The sequence below is a fragment of the Danio rerio genome, chromosome 1, assembly GCF_052040795.2.
Source record: "Danio rerio strain M-AB ecotype USA chromosome 1, GRCz13ab, whole genome shotgun sequence".
Classification (NCBI taxonomy): domain Eukaryota; kingdom Metazoa; phylum Chordata; class Actinopteri; order Cypriniformes; family Danionidae; genus Danio; species Danio rerio.
The window spans coordinates 44,304,661-44,323,309 of record NC_141021.1 but is presented as its reverse complement, the minus strand read 5'-3'; the positions used below and the strand labels follow the sequence as shown (position 1 = coordinate 44,323,309).

At 35.6% G+C, this 18,649-nt stretch overlaps 2 protein-coding genes across 9 annotated transcripts in view; one reads left to right on the top strand and one right to left on the bottom strand.

Moving 5' to 3' along the window:
* smox (spermine oxidase) overlaps positions 1-18,649 on the bottom strand; it is a 101,843-nt gene that overhangs the window by 54,927 nt on the left and 28,267 nt on the right. For 2 of the 4 annotated variants that reach the window (XM_087235300.1, XM_087235301.1), the window contains one exon: positions 16,600-16,698. The exons of the other annotated variants lie outside the window; for them this stretch is intronic. The gene's annotated coding sequence lies outside the window, so the exon portion shown is untranslated. The remainder of the gene's footprint in view (positions 1-16,599; positions 16,699-18,649) is intronic. 4 annotated transcript variants of the gene reach the window in all.
* Positions 1-18,649, top strand: part of rnf24 (ring finger protein 24) — a 46,939-nt gene that overhangs the window by 5,163 nt on the left and 23,127 nt on the right. For 4 of the 5 annotated variants that reach the window (XR_015475721.1, XR_015475722.1, NM_001007352.1 and 1 more), the window contains 1 exon segment: positions 17,529-17,678. Coding sequence is in view for 3 of the 5 variants with exons in the window: in XM_087235606.1 (XP_087091732.1) it covers positions 17,529-17,678 (150 nt within the window). In the remaining 2 variants the exon portion in view is untranslated. 5 annotated transcript variants of the gene reach the window in all.

Sequence of the window (18,649 nt, the reverse complement as noted above, 5' to 3'; positions counted from 1 at the left end):
TTGCCCTAAACGCAAATTTAGGCCCCATTTACACTAATACATTTTAGTTTTCAAACAGCGTTTTAGAATTAAAACGATCCGTGTTCATACTGACGTTTCACCCAGTGTTTCTAAACAACTCTCCGTCCACACTACACTGCAGAAAACACACATCACGTGACCACACACACACTCAGGCATGCACTGCAGCGAGAAGAGCTGTGTACGTCGGACAGTTCATCAAGGATCTACGGCTGGATCTAATGGCTCGTTTCCACTGACTGGTACAGTACGGTAAGGTTCGGGTCTGTATGGGTCACCTTTATCAGGCTTGCGTTTCCACTAGCAAGGGTACCCTTTTGGTGGGCGTAGTGTATGACAAAGTTTCAGTCGACGTCATGCTTGCTCGAGAAAATGTCTACAATAAAGCTGCACAGGTCGCTCACATATCATATGAAAAGCACTTCTCTCAAAACAGACGTTTTACACACATAAATATTTCTGTATAAATGTTTATTACTAACCTTTCTATGAACATGATTTGATTATAACTGCAGATCAATAGCAGTGCGAAATAGCCTAATGTAACGTCTGTAATTATTTTAAATAAATAAATAAATAAATAAATGCAACATATATGAACAAATACAGACCCTTAAAGTCCTTGATATGTTACCAACTACAGAAAAAGTACACACAGTTATTATCATCAGCTCAAGAAGTTAGTTATTTCAGATATAGATGTGCAGCGAGCGCAAGTAATCTCTCGCTGTGTATTTCAAACATGGCGGGTCCTTTGTTTACATTCTGGCTTGTTGCGCAAGCGAATGACATATCTCTGTAAACCAATATTGTTCAGCTGTGCGTCTAGCTCCGCCTTTTGGTACCCTTTCTTGTGTTTGGGACCCTTTCGAAAGGATGCAGAAAAAATGGTACGGTACGGTTTGGTTCGGTACGCCTTTTGACAGTGGAAACGGCCATAAAAGCGTACCAAACCGAACTGTACCCTACCGTACCACTCAGTGGAAATGGGCCATAAATCTCTATATATTTGTTAAACGTGATATTTAATTCATTTTGTCTATCTAACAACATATATGTACACACCCACTATACATATACACTTGTAATCATGCTTATCTATCCCTGTACATATATTCATATATTGTAACATATACACTTGTAATCATGTTTATCTATCTGCACACTACTGATTATTAATAGCAACCTGCACATATATTCATATATTGTAAATCTGTTCATAGCTTATCCAACCTGTATATAATGTTCATAGTACATCCATCCCATCTGTAAATATCACCATAGTTTTCTATAACTGCACTTTATAACTTATTCCTGTATCCTGCACTTGCTGCTATTGCACTGCTGGTTAGACCTAAACTGCATTCCGTTGCATTGTACTTGTACATGTGTAATGACAATAAAGTTGAATCTAATCTAATCTAATGTAATATTCCCAACTTTGGTCTTGTGAATATATTACTTGTTCTCAGGTAACGTGTTTTAGCTGAGCGCAAAGATAAGTTTATATTATATTATATTATATTATATTATATTATATTATATTATATTATATTATATTATATTATATTATATATTAATTAATGTAACCGCGTACACTGATTCTGCACATTTGACTGATTGCTTGTCTTTATTTCCTTTATTGTATAAACTTATTGTACGTTATACATTTAAAATGGCCATCATTGGTTATTAAAACTGATATTCAGCAAAAGAGAGAGTATGTTTTATATTTTTTTCATTGAAAATGAAAGGGAGGCAGTTATCTTGTAGGCTCCGTTTTGTTATAAATATGAATTCAGTGAAGATGACGGTCATATAAATATGTACCTACACGAAGCCTCAACATTTCTGCTGTCTGTTAAGTTAAGCATTTTTTCAGTTTCAGTTTTTAGGACTGAAACTGCATACATTTGAAAAAGGGTGGAGGTTTTTAAAAACAAGGTTGTGGTGTCAGTGTAAATAACTAAAAAGTCTTTGAAAAGAATGGCATCATGCGTCATGCACATCATAGTACACGTTTAGGGAATTGTAGATTAAAGACAAGCTCAAACAAACATACACAACAATGGTGGAGAATGTGGTAATTCCTCTTAAAATATTTAGCTACTAATATATACTTTTGAGGTACCAAAATGGACCCTTCTAGTACAAATGTGTACCTTTAGAAGAGTGACCGATTGCGTACCTTTATTTCTGAGAGTGCACACTGCAAATAATACATTGATATGAGACGGCATAAGGTCACTTCCCTACAGGTACTCTTTACTAACAAGATGACTGCAGCAAATACTGGCCTGGCATTTGTAATACAGAGTTTTTGGCCATTTTTGTTTGTTGTTGAAAAGGTTGTGGTGTAGACCTGAATCTTTTTTAAAAAGGCATGGAGAAAAAAAAAAACTATAACTTTTAGATGCATCATTGTTATATAAACAGTTTAAATGTGATAACATCCAATGACAATTAGCCAAATCATCAGGACTTCCTGTAGAAATATGACCTTAAAATTAGTCTTTTTTGTATTAAATACTGTAAATATTATTATACTGTAAATATTATTAGCAGTCTTTGTTAACATATATTTATTATTATACTTCATATATTTATGGCTTCTGATGTGCATTTATTCACCAAACATATCTTATAGCTTCATCATTAGACACTTGTTTAAAGGTTTGGAGTCAGTTTTTCATATGTAATGTTTAAGAGTATACTCATTTATACTTTACTTCTTTACCAAAACAGAGATTCAATTGAAATGCAATTATCATTTACATCATATCTATTTGCTTGCTTTCTGTTTCACTCAAAAGTCATATAACAAGGGTTTGTTTGTACTGTAGCAGAAAGAAAATGCATGTTAACACTAGGTAGAAAGCCTTACCCCACAGTCTGAGTAGGTGATAAATAGTGAAAACAGATTCACTGATTACACAGATAAGGAAGTGTTTATTTATGCATATTCTGGCAGTCTCTATCTGACACCATCTATTATTCTCTGTGCTGAACTTACGCCTTGAGAGCAAATCTAATTTAAGTTCACTGGGCATCTCGTCTTGTAATTGTGACTGCTCCTGCAAGACCATCAACTCTTTTAAACTCTAAAAAAGTGATCACATATTCTCACTAACCTTGCTCTGTCAGGACCTGCACTATGCACTCCTCTTACAAAGCTGGAGGCCCACTAGTTTAGTTGTAATATTAAGTTTCAGATGTGCAACTGGGAAAGCCAGGGCTCAAGGCTCAGTGGAAATTTCCACTTCAAATTCAGACAGCAGCCTTTGTTCTGGTGCAGGGGGCTTGCCACAAGTCGCTGGAAATTGGCATGGGACTTTGTTGTGAAAGAGCGCAAACAGACAACGTTTTTCCCCGTCAAAGAAAATGAAAAAATAATGGTTAAAAAAACAAATCGGTTTCAACTTTTGGCAACCCCTGTTTCTGTTTTATAGGCCTCCAGTGAATAGAAGGATATTGAGCAATTCAAACCTTTAAACATTTAATGTTTTTCAGTCTTAAGCAATTTATTTTCTCTTTTTTCTTTGCATGAAATATTTGCTCCTTTAGCCATCAGGAATACAAATTACCTGAACTAATATCTTGTTTGAGGTCCAAACAATCGTAAAGAGCTGATGATCAACTTAAAATGCCAGCTGGCGTGTAATGTTTGCTACTCAGTGAGGGGCGTTTACAGTAATAACATGGATTTGCAGTTCTAAGCTTCAAGATACCGAGCTCCTCCTTTAATGGTGGGGGGTAACAACTACACTCCCTGTGATGGAAGATTACAAGAAGTACTCAGCGAGGAGTCTTCTTTCTGCTTCACTATGTTCCCATGAAGAAATATGAGTGTTAACTTACAGGAATAGGAGGGTCATTGAAGCAACTATGTCTTCAAAAGTGTGTCACGTTGTAGAGAGGTCAATGAGGAGCGCTGACAGTATGAGCAGTACGAGTTATTTTGTTGAATTTATTTGAAATGTCTTTAAATGAAAAGCTAGATAAACACTTTATAATTAAAATTAAATCTGAAATTCAATTCCTAGTCATCTATTGTCTGGCCCTAAAAGCAATTTAAAATCGTCATTATATATCTTGTCTTGAAAAAGGTGTATGAAAACAGTATACTTGAGATGTAATTTTGCTGACATCTAAAATACACACATACCACTTACTAAAAAGGCAATACCAAAATGCACTGTGAAAAAAATTATGTTGGAAAGCCATGAAAAATTATCCATCTATAAACATTTGATTAATTTTAACCTGTACTCCATCTGCTAAATAACAACAGTACAACTTAAGTAAAAGACATACAGGGTGGGCCATTTATATGGCTATACCTTCATAAACTTATTGTGAATTTCTCAAGAAAAAAACAATGCTGTGCTTGGTTTTAACGTAACCTTATTCTTTCATGAGTTATTTACAAGCCCCCTCACATATACTTATGTGCCACAAACTTTTAGTTAGTATCACCAACCAGTCCCATTTTATTAAGGTGTATCCATATAAATGGCCCACCCTGTACTTTCAGATTTTGTTGAATTTTGCCATCAACATAGCAAATGTGTAAAGTAAAACCAAGTGATAAGTTGACTTAACATAATAAAGTAAATGAGTGAGCCCCTTGTAACTTAAAACACTGAAGTTGACTTAATTTTTTACTTAATCATTTTAAATGAACTAATTACAGTGTGGGCTAAAACTACAATTTAGTTGTGCAAGAATGATGTTGGAAACTGGAAGTCATAGTTTTTTTTACGAGATTTCTATGGAGTTATAAAAAAGGTTTAGGTTGTAAGTAAAATGAGGAGGTATGTGGTAAATAAATATTTAACTTAAACGGTTGGTTCGAGTCAAAGCTAGTTGGCATTTCTGTATGGAGTTTGCATGTTCTCCCTGTAGGACATGGGTTTCCTCCGGGTGCTCCGGTTTCCCCTACAGTCCAAAGACATGCGATATAGACTAAATTGGTCGTAGTGTATGAATGACTGTGCTTGGGTGTTTCTCAATACTGGGTTGCAGCTGGAGGGCCTCTGCTGTGTAAAACATGTGCTGGATATTTATGAGTTGGCAGTTCGGTCCGTTGTGGCGACCCTTGATTAATAAAGGGACTAATGGCTGGTTTATATGAGTGTTTATACTCTGTGTCGAGTGACCAGAGTTGCATGCCTTGCACATTGCCGTACATTTACACTTCTGCATGCTGTTTGTGTTGCTCTGCAATAACACTTCTGAAATGCTATCTGGCAGTAGGTTGTTATGTTCCTCGGTGTCGAGTTTCTTTGCTGGTGTTTTGTTTTTTCTGAACGCTATACCTTAAATAAGTGATTCAAACTCGCTTATTTTGAGGCTGGAATTGGCGAACGTGCAACAACTTTAATCATAAGGTAAACACAAAACAATAGTTTCCATCTGGAGCTCTTTCGTGGGACTCCACTTGTAAACACTCGCTCCAACAGGATCGCGAGGTTCTCACTCTTGCTCACACTCATCAGCACTACCAATCTGACCAATTACAGAGCTTGTGCTATGCGTCGTTGCGATGTGTAGTTACATTTGAGAGGTTTTTACAGCTACGGGAAGGCCTAAATGACCATGTAGAGGCTGCGCCAGAGCATACACGTGCGCTTGACGGAGAAGTCCAAGTCAGCCTTAAGCTGAAGGAAAATGAATGAATGAATTTAACTAAATATTTTGTTCTACAACAAACTGCACACATTCGCACCGATGTTTTTGTATGAGAGTTTTATTTACATTGTAAAGAAAAAAGGCTTTAAAAGTATTGTCAAATTATATAAGCCACAGATGCAATTTACCCATAGAAACCCATTGGATAATCTTGAACTCACATTAAATTATACTTTCAGGTTCTGACGTTGTTCCCAAACCACTTGATACATGCATTTTAAAAGCTTTTTTATGGTTTCAAACCTACAGCCTTTGTTACTAGTACTACTTTAGCGACTAGGCCAATGCAACCCCATACATACCAGATTGGCTATAACAATTCATAAAAGATCAAACTCATGTTTGACTACCTGCATAATAGGGCTGGGTGATTTGGCCTAAAAATCAAAATCTGGATAATTCAACATTTTAAGTCTATTCCGATTATTTAATTTATTTATTTTATTTTACTGCCTTCAGTTCATGGACAAGTTTTGTAAAGTAAATATGCTCACACATTACAAGAGAGATATTTTTGAATGAAGGTGCATTACTGCCATTTTAAAATAATTGAAGCAAACACACACACACACACTATCTACTTACCATGATTATTTGTCAACATCAATGTTGAACAACTGAAATTAAAAAGTACATTGCCTAAAATCAATTCACTTCTTCTTATACATTTTTTTTAAACAAATATGTTGCAGTTTTGGAAACAAAATTAATTTTCAATGTTTTCCATGTTAAAAGTAGAAAATAAGCAGTATCTCCTTACAAAAAAAACTCCTATATCCTGTAACAAATATTTTAAACAGTGCATTTCTTGCATCTTCTGTAAACAACTATTCTAATGTAAATAATAATTTTAATGTAATAAAAAATATGCCATCTCAAGGCATCTCTGGTGCAGCTTCCAATCATCGTCAATGTAGTGCTCAGGAAGGCTCAACAATGGGTCCATCGGTCTACTTAAGTATAAACCAGCCTTTATCGGGGTCACGTGACTCCACACATGGTAGGGAAAGTAATCGGGAAAGAATAAAATAAATAAATCGACTTGAAAAAATGAGATCGATTATAGGTTCTGATTACTTTTCGATGAATCACCCAGCCCTACCTCATGAAAAAGTTTCACTTTGAAGAATAGGAAATTGTGTGAAACCAAGGAAATGCCTATGTTGGTTACCAGTAAGACTAAAAAGTCCTGAAGGGGAATAAAGCACCTGGGTATTTTTGGAATAGAATATAGGAATCTTTTTTTTTTCTTTTTGTCAAGATAGACAGTTGCCGATACGGTCTATGGATATGAACTTTCTGCCATTTAACTTCACTTTTTAATTTGTCCATGAGTCATGTCTCACTCAGACGCAAAAGGAAGCATTTATTGCTGTAAAGAGAACTATAATTACACACTGTGTGCACAACTCTGATTGCTAAAGTGTTTGCATAGCCAGTAATGGTGTGAAACCCAGTGAAGCAGACCATCAGCACACACCTTTATAATGACCACTTACGTTGTCTGGCGGTTAAAGACCGGTTACATGCTTTATTGTGTAGATATTTCACACTGAGTGGACTCTAACATATTAAATATAAATGATGTTAAAGTTGCATTCCAGCAGTTAAACTTCAAATTGGACCTTTTTAAGAAATCTAAAGTGACTTTAAATAACATAAGGAACTGTTTTTGAACCCTACAAAAGGACACTGAACTCAAAGCACTGTTTTGATGCGAATAGTAGGGCTGAACAATATATTGTTTGAGCATCGATACCACAATGTGTGAATAAATGAATTTATTTAGTTTACAGGGACATGCACAAAAATTATATTGACCTCAAAAAGGAAAGATGCATTGTGCCAGGTTGTAGGATTGCTATTTTCCACATGCAGACCCTAGACAGGTAAAAATTTTAATAATAATAACCAATTAATTTAAAAAATCAGTTCAAAACATACAGGCATAAATCCCATATAAAACTAAACACTGACAAATCAGAAACATTTCACCCAGTGTGTACAAATTTGATTTGACAAAAACCATCTCCTAGTCAGGCGTGAAAACATCTTATAATTTGCGCATGTGATTATTTCTGTTTGGGAGAGAATCCCATAGATTTGTTGCTTTATATATAAAAAAAGACTGACCAAAACTACTAAGGTACAAAACATTTCCCTCTTACCATAGAACGTGTCAAAAGCGATGTTTTCTCTTTGTAATTTGAAATTTTAAAAAAAATTAACAATGGAGCAGAAAGATTGTGAATAATTTTAAAAACAAAACAAATATTGGAATATTCAATAATATTATTAAAACTTTAACATATTGCAGTGATGTTATAACCAAGGCTTTTTATCATGAATACTCTCTTGTATAATTATTCCAAAAGATAATCATTATACAAGATGATTAACCGGCCTGAGAGCAGCTCGTTATACAGTACAACAAATGTGGAACAATCATAGTATTTAAATACATAACGCGTTTCGGGTCTGGCACATTCGTGTACATATGAATGGAAGTCTATGAGGAGAAAAGTCCAGTGTGGCCGCAGCATTAAAGCTAAACTCAGCAGGACATCGGCCCTCCAGGAACAAGTTTGGAAACTCCTGTGCTAAGCTAACAGTGCTTTAGTTATAAATATGTATTTTTTTCTGCATTTATAGTAGTCTATGTTGTTGAATTAATCTCAGTTTAAGCAGTTTGACCAAAACAACCAAAAAAATGTGCCATGCAATATGAACACACACACACACACAATAAGCATCGTTTTGAAAAAGCTATACACTGTTGTTGTGTAAATAAATGGCTGAATGAATTTTGCCAATGTTTTCAATGAGTGCTGTGTAAAAAGAACCCTTGGTTAAAGATAGTTACTCATCTGATTAAGTCAAAGTCAAAGTCAGCTTTATTGTCAATTCAATCACATGTACAGGACATATAGAGAATCGAAATTACGTTACTCTCAGACCCTAGGTGCCTAACATATAATGTTAATACAAAAAGTAGAGTTTTAATAAAGAATTTACAATAAATACAATTATACATAAAATGTAATCTAAATATTTACCTAAAATTTTGTCTAAATATATACCAAAATGTGATCTAAATATATACATAAACTGTAATCTAAAGCATAATAAAAAAGAAAGAATAAAAATGGTCAATACAATACAAAAACATTAAGGGCATATGGCAATGAGTGCAAACCAGAGTTGTGCAGATAGAACTGTATATAGTGTAAAAAGGCTTGTAAACATGAGAATAACAATATAAACACGCAATAACATTAATAGTTAGCTATCCCATTAGCTATTATACTGTATGTATATACCTAGTAATAAAAACAACCTTCAGTTTAAATTTGCCGATGTTTAACAGTAACTGTAGGGTCTCGGTAATAGTATTCAGGCCATAAAGTAACGTTTTCTGAGGTTGATTGTACAACATGTTTCCAAACTTTGTGTGTCAAACTGAAGTTCTACATTTTAAACTCGCCGCCTCATTTTAACATGGAGGTCGCCTCAACATGTGTGTTTTTACAGATGTCTAGAATGAAACCGTAGCTTAACGATAGTTTATTTAAAACCAGCCACCCTTCTTGAGTGAACATTACATACGGTTCCCCCAGATGGTTGTCACGGGTGCCTCACTAAGCAGATTTAGCGTTGGCTAAATATACCCATTGTGATCTAGTGAGGTGAATGATGACCACACAGATTCGTTGACTTTGACACGGGGCCTGCATTGACTTCAGCTGGGAAAATTCAATGCATGTAAATGCACGCGCTCAATGTATCCCAATCTGGCGGACTGTTCTCCCTTGGGCAGATTTGTTGGTGGTTAATCAGGCTTTTCCTCTGCTGTCTGGAATACAGCGTGTTTATATTGTTCACATCAGGGCACAGTAGGTCTGAAACTGCGATCGGAGCTTAGCTAAAGCACAAAGTGAAACGTGACATTGTGCACCATGTCAAAATAATTCAAGCACTTTTCATTTATTTTCATTTAAATGGGCTTCAAGGGTAGTTTCAAGTTTTAGGTGTACTTGTAAATATTAAGTACTTGTGTTAAACCTTGTATCTTTACAATTTGACAGTTGTATGTGTTTTTATCCTTCTATAAAGCATTGATTAACGTCCGTTTGTTGGTTTAAAATGTTCTAGCTAATGAAAAATGCATGACTTTGAGCCATCGTTGCTTGATTCCAGTGCTAGAACTGGATTGTATAATTAATTAAAGGGTTTTCTTTACTGGAGAGATACAGTATCAGTAAATTCTGATGTTTTATGGATTTCTGGAGTAGTTTGTAGTGAATAACAGTCAGCCAGTATGTTCTTACATAGTCTTAGCATAGCCTTTCATCTTTTATGATGTCAGATTCTGTCCAAATGAATTTTATAGCCACCACGAAGTTCATAAAATGTAAGTTGAAATAATTTGAGACGCTTACTAATAACCTAAATGGTCTTGATCCATTTGCCTGAGCTATCAATCCCCTGTGCTTTATGCTAGGCATAGGCTGGTATAAGATTCTGACTGTATGATAACCTTGGATAAAAATATCACGGGTTCAAGGTATTGTGATTACTGCTCTGGGTAAAAAAAAACGATTTTCCCCCCTTTAAACATATTACAGTTTGAAAAACACTTCAAATATATTATTTTACAGCTATTATTGATCAGATGTTATACATAGACCAATATTATTGATTAGTACAGATGTTATTCAAATAAAAGACAATTCCTAAACCTGTCTGATATCGCTGAGTGGATTATATGTCATTGCAAATCAGATCAATGCGTGTCTATTTTTCATAATTTAAAGTTACATGTTACTGTACATATCAGACAGAGATTGTTTCTGATATTACTGATCAGATGTTATACATTATGACCAATATTGTTGATAAGGACAAATGAAGACAAGAATAAAACCTGTCTGACATTGCTGGTCTGATTAAAGCTTATACATCAAATCAATGTGTATTTAGTTTTAATAATTAAAAGTTATACATTACAGATCAGAGTGTTTCTGATATTACTGATCAGATGCTATAGATTAAGGACCAATATTATCGATTAGAACAGAAACAGATGTTATTAATATAAAGACTAAAACGTGTCGGAAAGCACGGACTGGATTATAAGTCTTTACAAATAAGATCAATGTGTGTGTTTTTAGTAATTTAAAGTAACACATTACAGATGAGTGTTTCTGTTATTTCTGATCATATGTTACACATTAATGACTTGATTAAAGCGTGACAAAAATTATTAATTACAGCAAATGTTATTAGCAGTAAACATGTCAGCCTAAATAATTCAAATGAATCATTGACTTCTGCTGTTTTCATATGTTTAAAAACAGATTTCTGTACAACTTAAAATGGCATCTTTGAATATCTTTTCTGCTAGAGATCCTGTTGTCCTAAAAAAAAATTGACGGTTTTAAAACCTAGACTTTTTCAAACCGCGGTATCATCCCATGCCCCATGTCTGTTGCTGATCTTTTAACTGTTAAGTCAACGCAGTTAAAATCCATAGGAAGGGGTCAGACATTCTCTTCTACTGATATTTGAATTGCATTAATGTTAATTAAATGTTATTTCAAATATTTCTTAGATTGTTTTTGTTGCTTTATCCGTATATTCACACTAGGTACATTTGCTTTGAACCATTATGAAGCATCATTGTTCCCCTTCCCCTCTCCCTAGATGCCCTGCACTCACACTGCATTTTGCAGGAGGTTTGCTGAAGGTGCCACGAGGGGTTTGCATCTTTAATACTTTAAAGTTAAAACATCTGAAAAGATAGTTTTGGTCATTGTAAAACGCCTTAACCCTTTCAGTATTAGTTCTATTATATAGAATCAAGAGTGTCTGTGCTCCGCGTCTCACGCCTTCAAACGCCACCGTGCGTTTACTGTGTGTCGGGATTGCCTTCTGAGGTGAGAGTCATTTATTAAAAGAGGAAAAGATTCTCGCAGCTTCTCCTACTGCAGCAAATTACAATTTTACCGTTGATAATTAGAGCCAGATAATCAGGAAGTGACGGTTTTGTTTGCTTTAACTCATCAGATGAAAACGCTGCTTTATTCGCTCGTCTTGTGGGATAATCCAGTTTTGCGCGTAAAGTTAATTCGCATTTTTGGATGGGAACATAGCTAATGATTGATGAATTGATACTATTACTATTTGCATCTCCATAAAATCTAATAAACCATCTATAAACTTTTAGCGATCCCTCATCACATTTTTACTGTGGCATTTTCATGCATAATCTATAAATACAATTAAGAAAAAGATGCTACAAAAATAAGTGTTTTATCAATCCCAGAGTCTAACAGTATTCAAGTAAAATAAATGAGTGATAAAATATAAACAATTCAATAAAATTAAAGTCACAAGAGGTACAACTTATGCCTGAATGTTTTTAAAATCATTATACAATTCCAGGCATCAAAAACACATGCAAATGATCAATTCTAATACAAACTCAACGTTGCATATATCCTGTGGTGTGCAAAGGATTACATTGTGATGTCGATGCTGAAATTATATATTGTGCAGCCCTAATTGAGACTTTATTTTTATACTTCTTGATACTTGAGTTAATAAAACGATAATGGTGCATGATCAAAAGGAAACTATATAGTCAATCTTGTTTCTTTATTTTTTCAGTCTCAGGCTTTACTGTATGAGAACTGCTGTATTTAGCTAGAAGCTTGCTTTCTTAAAGAAACCTATATGTTATGACAGTAAAAATGCAAAAGCAAGGGCCACTTCAGTGTTCTGCTCTTCTTCTTAGCTCTGAGAGTGACTCAGTGCACTACTGAAATGCTTTTCCTCCTCACTGGAGGTGAAAATACCATTTGGCATTGTCGTTACAGCAAGGCAAACACTGCAGAATGATCCTGTCTGGTCAGTTCAGTGACATGATGGGAAGTAGGGGTGAAAAGAGACTAGATATTGCACCCAGAGGTACAGAAGATCAGAAAAAAAGGGCTATTTAGTTTCACATCCCCTTTTTTTTGGTGGCAGCAATGACTTGACAGACACTTCAAAACACCTTTTGTGTTGGAGGCTGTTTTCCTCAGCAGGACAGTGGCTCCGTTATACATCTGCTGTCTGCGAATGTCTCGACCAGCAGAAGTTGGTGCGTGAAACTGTCACTCTGGTATACAGGGAGATTTCCTTAAAACTGTCCCTGCTGTGACCTTTGCAATGCTTTGCTCATTTCCTTTTTGTTAATCTGGCATGTACTTTCAAAAGCTTTTAGACAATCTGACCTGCTCACTATTGGAGCTTCTCTGTACATGCAAGGGTTCATGAAAGTTACGTAACTGTCTTACTGCGCTCCATCGAGAATGAAAGGAAGGATATAGGTCTACTTCTCTTTTAATAAACATCATTTCAGAATCACAGGGTTACATGTGGGGAAAACCCCTTACACTCCCAATGTGAATTTCTGTTATGTCATGAGCAAACACAGGATTTTTTTCCTATCAGTGCCATAAACTGCAATCAATTCTGCTATAAATCAGTGCTTCAAATTTACGATCTGTTAAAATTACTCATGGTCATAAAGTCAAAATTGATTGTTATCTGGAAAAAACGCTTCAGCTTCAACTTTATAAAGCCACGTACGAGAGCCAGCTCTGTTTGAATGGCTTTCTTTCTTTCTTCAGTGCTGGAACAAACTCACACCAAAGCTAAATTGGATGAGGACAGCAGCAGCTAGACAATGCAGACAGAAAAGGGTTTGCTGAAGTATGAGAGCCTCATTAAGGTTTATTACCTACATGATAAAACTTGCTTCGCGAAAAATAGGGCTGGTGTATTTAAAATAGCAGTAAAATAGTAATTACTGGATAAATTCGGTTCATTATTACTGCTAGCAAAAATGGAATTAAACGGCATTGTTTTAGATCATTAACTTGTTTTGCTTCATTGTTTTGTTTTAATCTTTACTACTCTGTAAATTCCAACAGTGAACTTTATCCAATGAAATGTGTAGTGAACTTAATTTACTGAAAGTTAATTCTACTCATTTGAAAGGAGTTGTAAACAGTGTTGAAGATAAGGAGTTAATTAAACAGCTCATTACCTCAACTTAAATGGATTAAGTTCACAATAGTCATTTAGATTTGTTTTAACTCAAATTGTGTTTATAGCAATCGGTTTCCTAAAACAGTTTGAGTTGCTATAATTTAGTACGTTTTACAGTACTCTGGCTTGAGTTCTCTTCATTTATTGGGGTTTACTGTGCTCAAATTTCTTTGCTTACTCAAATGGATTAGGTTCACAGTACTCATTTAGATTAGTGTTTGAACTTAAACCATTTGAGGAAACCGATTGCATCAAATTATTTGAGTAAACTTTTTGGGTTTTTCAGTGTACACCTCAGTAATGATGATCTAATCTGGATGATTACTGATTATTGCTACTGATCAGATTAAATGGATATTGTTTGGGCCACAGCAAGCTGTTGCTTATTGTTTATTAATGTTGGCTCAAAATGTTGACAGCGATGCATACTAAAGGCTGTTGTAGACTTTTTTTATACCCAACAAAATTTCATTGTGCACTCGATTTGCCCTCATTATGGTTAATAAACACAAACACAAGTCTCGCTTGGAATGTTGTGACTGTTAACTGGGGTGAAAGTGATGTTGTAACAAACACTTCCAGCTCTCATACTTTGTCTCCGAGTAGCTCACTGTAACCTGGCATTGACCTTGATTTAAATCAATTAAAGTTTCTCTATTATCATCAGTGAATACTATGGCTGAATATGCACATTCTCACTCTTTAAATACTCGTATGAAAACTTGAATGTATACTGATGATACTCTTGATTACTCTCTGAATGATATTCTTTTATCGGGTAAAACTGTTCACCATTCATTTTAATAAAATTGGGCTAGATTAAAAATTTGTGGCTATGTAAACCATCTTGGTATTAAAAATACTTTCAGATTCAGAACAAAAACATACAAATATCAATAATGAGTCAAAACTTTTGATTGGCAGTGCACACTTTTCTAATCACCCATGTGCTGTGATTGCAGTATTGTGCCAATAGATGTTTTTGAGGCATTTTTTGATTGGCAGAGCTTGTTATAAGTTCCATTCCTTTCGTTTGTTATATAAAAGTAGCACATTAAGCAAGTAAGCATGTAGCATACATGACACACTGAGGAGAAAAGAAGGAAAAGTAATGCACTGTGGCCAAGGGAGCCTCTCCCAGTCTTGAACCCATTCAACATGCCCAACCCCCTCATTCCTTTAATATGTAGGTCCTTCCGGATTCTTTTCCCTGTCTTGAAGTTGTGGAGTTTTCCCAAGTGCATGGACGTATGTGCTTGCGGGCATTAAAAATGTCAGAAGTTTTGGCCGTGTGACAAACCAGTGCACCGGAGGCTCAGATGAGTAATGACTGTAAAACAAAACAAAAGAATAAGAGGCAAAATACCATCCTGGACCAGACAGATTTAGACCTCCAACCTAGCCTTAAAACAAAAACAAACACAACTGTTCACTAGTACATATTGTTTTGGAAATTCTGAGGGATGCTGTTATTGATATAAAAGAGTGTGTGTATAGGCAGCTGCTCATTGATTTTCTGTTTGGTTATTTACCCTCATCTGTCAGAAAGCTTCGCATGGGTTGAGCTGTAACAGACAGAGACAGAACATGACAGGCAGAGTTCTGGGATTGAAAGTAAACAGTGTGTTTGAGGTTTGTAGGAATTTGGGTGAAAGTGGGAGCGTTTCTGAATGTGTCCAAGGCTCTGGCTTTTTTAAACAGGTCTAAGGCGTCCAATGTTTTTAGGGAGAGTAATGCTCTTAGTATGTCTATATACCCAGTATGATGGATAACCATCCGCTGGATGTGATGTTACATCACTAAGTAGTTTTTCAACCTCCCCTTTGTTTATACACAGAGCCTCACATGTGCTGTTACTCTAGTCTTATCTACTAAAGGCATGTCCGGACATGCCCCTGTTGGGAGGAGCAACATCCTATTAATGTCCAGTAAAACCAGTGTCATTTCTCACACATAAACAAAGAGCCATACACAAACACTTTTAAAACCATTGTATGGATGTTTTACTGGTTCCGTTTGTTCTTGAATTAGACTTTTAGATTGTAGGAAAAAAAATACAACCCTCTTTATTTTGTAAGCATTTGCTTAAGTTTTTTTCTACTATGGTGAGAAGCCTTTGTTGTGTTTAGGCTGAGCTAAGGCCATTTTCTGCCATTTTTCCCAACACCGCATTGAAGGCCTCGTTTACACTAATACGCTTTAGTGGTAAAACGCATAATTTTGCTATGGTTATGCCTTTAGTCCACACTACTCCAGGAGTTTTCAAAACACTAAAGAGGCTGTTTTGGTTTTAAAATGCTGCTGCTCTGTGTCAGTCTGGATAGGGGAAAACGAAGATGTCTGAAATTGTGTGGCTGCAGACATTCACCTATGTGATTAAGGCTTTTCTTTCCCTCAATATTAAGTACTCAAAGTTCAGTCTTGCATTATTTTCTTGTAAAGTTTAGACTTCGCAAGTATGATATGGAAAACAAACTCCTGGGGACACGTCGGGTAAATCTTCAAAGGGAACAGTGTACTTTATAACCTTATTCAAATCTCCCTAGCTTTTTTTGTTTCACAAACTTAACAATAAAATGAAAACATATGATATTTTTATTTCGATATTAACAACTTAACATGCACCAAAAATGTTGAGGGGTCATGTAACTAAATATTTATATGACCGTCGTCTTCACTGAATCCAAATTTATAACAAAACAAAGCCTACAACAAAACTGCCTCTTTTCATTTTCATTGAAAAATGCAACTCACCCCCACCGCTCTTCAGGTTCGTCGCGCACAACTCACCCCCACTGCTCTTCAGATACGTTGGGCGCACATGCCCCCACCGCTCTTTAAAAATGTCGCGCGCACACACCCCCACTGCTAAAATGTATCAGATGGGGCCTAAATTACACAACAGATAGATAGACAGACAGACAGACAGACAGACAGACAGACATACAAACAAAAGACTCAGAATATAGACAGAAATCAACTTCATTTACTGCAAATTTGCCTCTAGTCTTTTGCCTTTAAAGACACATTTCAATTATGTTATTAAACAGATTTTCCAAAAGGTTTTAGTATCCTATTTTAAAAGGTTTGGTCTTCAATATATTTATATTTAATAACGCTATCCAAGCACATGAAAATATAAACTCTTAGGGTCCAGATACATTTGAATTGGTTTTGAATGTTAAATAATTTTAGCCATATTCAGCTTTCTTTAAAATCTGAGGCTTTCTGATTATTTTGCTACCAAGAAATTAAAATACTGGACATAAAAACACGATAATAACAGACCAAATCAAAAGCAGCGCTGACTCTCATAGATTCGTTAACACTAATTTCCCACAGACAGACAGTGTGGGATTTGCTTAATGGCTCCTGCCGGACCAATGTTCTCAAACTCTCTCTACTGGAATATTACATGCACTGCCCAATGCACAATTTAAAGCATTAATGAGTTTATTCATTGGTCTGTTGGGTGCATATACAGTTGTTGTGGAAACAGTCTAGAAATCAAGCCAAGTCACATATCAAATCACAGTCATATTGACGAGAGCCTTTCTCTTAAATGTGCATGGGTGATTATTTCCCTTTGGGATTGAGCTGACAAAGCATAAATGGATTTACTGCACTAATGGCCATGTGGTCTGCTTTCATCTGCACTAGCATTTTGTGATCAATGAATCACCATCTAATGCTTCTTTTCCCTCTCGTTTTCCATCCAGGTTATCCATGACCTCAGATTTACAGCATTACAGTTTCAGGATGCCGAATATCGGGTTCCAAAACCTTCCTCTCAATATCTACATTGTCGTCTTTGGGACGGCCATATTCGTCTTCATCCTCAGCTTACTCTTCTGCTGCTACCTAATTCGGTAAGATCACCTGTCTTTTCTACAGTGTGTGCAGAGCAGCAAAATGTGTTTCAACAAGCCTCAAAACGCCACACATTTTGCCTTATTTGCCTTCATCAGGTTTGAAAGTCTTGGCGTGATCGTCAAAAACATACAGACTACAATACAGACATGCTGCAATTCAAACATTTTCTAAGCATAATTTGCATCATGATTGGTTTGGAAATGAGTAAAAAGGCTTTAAAAAGAATTCACATGTGATTGTAGTTAAAACCTGTGGTGTAGAACAACACCAATGTACGTCAAACATCACCGTTATACCACAAATATCAGTTAGAGATTTTCAGGAATAACATATGCTGACGCCATACTACCTACTATGAAATTATGGCCACAAATGCTTGGACTAACCATTGTTCAGTAGTGTTCATCTAGACAGTTTTAATGCATCATGGTCAAAAGGTAAGAAAAAAAAGAAAAAAAAATGGAGGGGAGTGTGAAAGACTTCAGTGAGAAGCTCAAAGAAAGCTGACAGATGGTAGTGGAACAGAGAAGTTCTTTCATGTTCACACAATGTCTATGTGATCTTGCTTTTATTATGCTCACTTTGAAGATTGAAACAGCTCTGCATTTTAGAGCCGTGCCTTAGGCCCTGACCACATGGAGAATCTTTTTGCTATACTGACCGAACTCTGCAATGCGGAAATAAGCTATTTTCTGTGATTGTCTTAGGACTTCCGATTTAATTGCCTATAGGACAAATAACTTGGAGTAATAAATGGTCAAACTACTTGATTTACAAACAAGTGTTTATGACTATACATTAAAATCTATATAATCAATATAATAAAAAAATCATTAACTTGCAAAATCAAGCAGCATAACAAGCTGTTTATTATAGTTAAAAAAATCTAATCAATGCTAGTGAATCAGGCCAGAAGTCTCGAGCCAATAATATTCTTATGGCTACACCAGCTGCAACATAAGAGTAA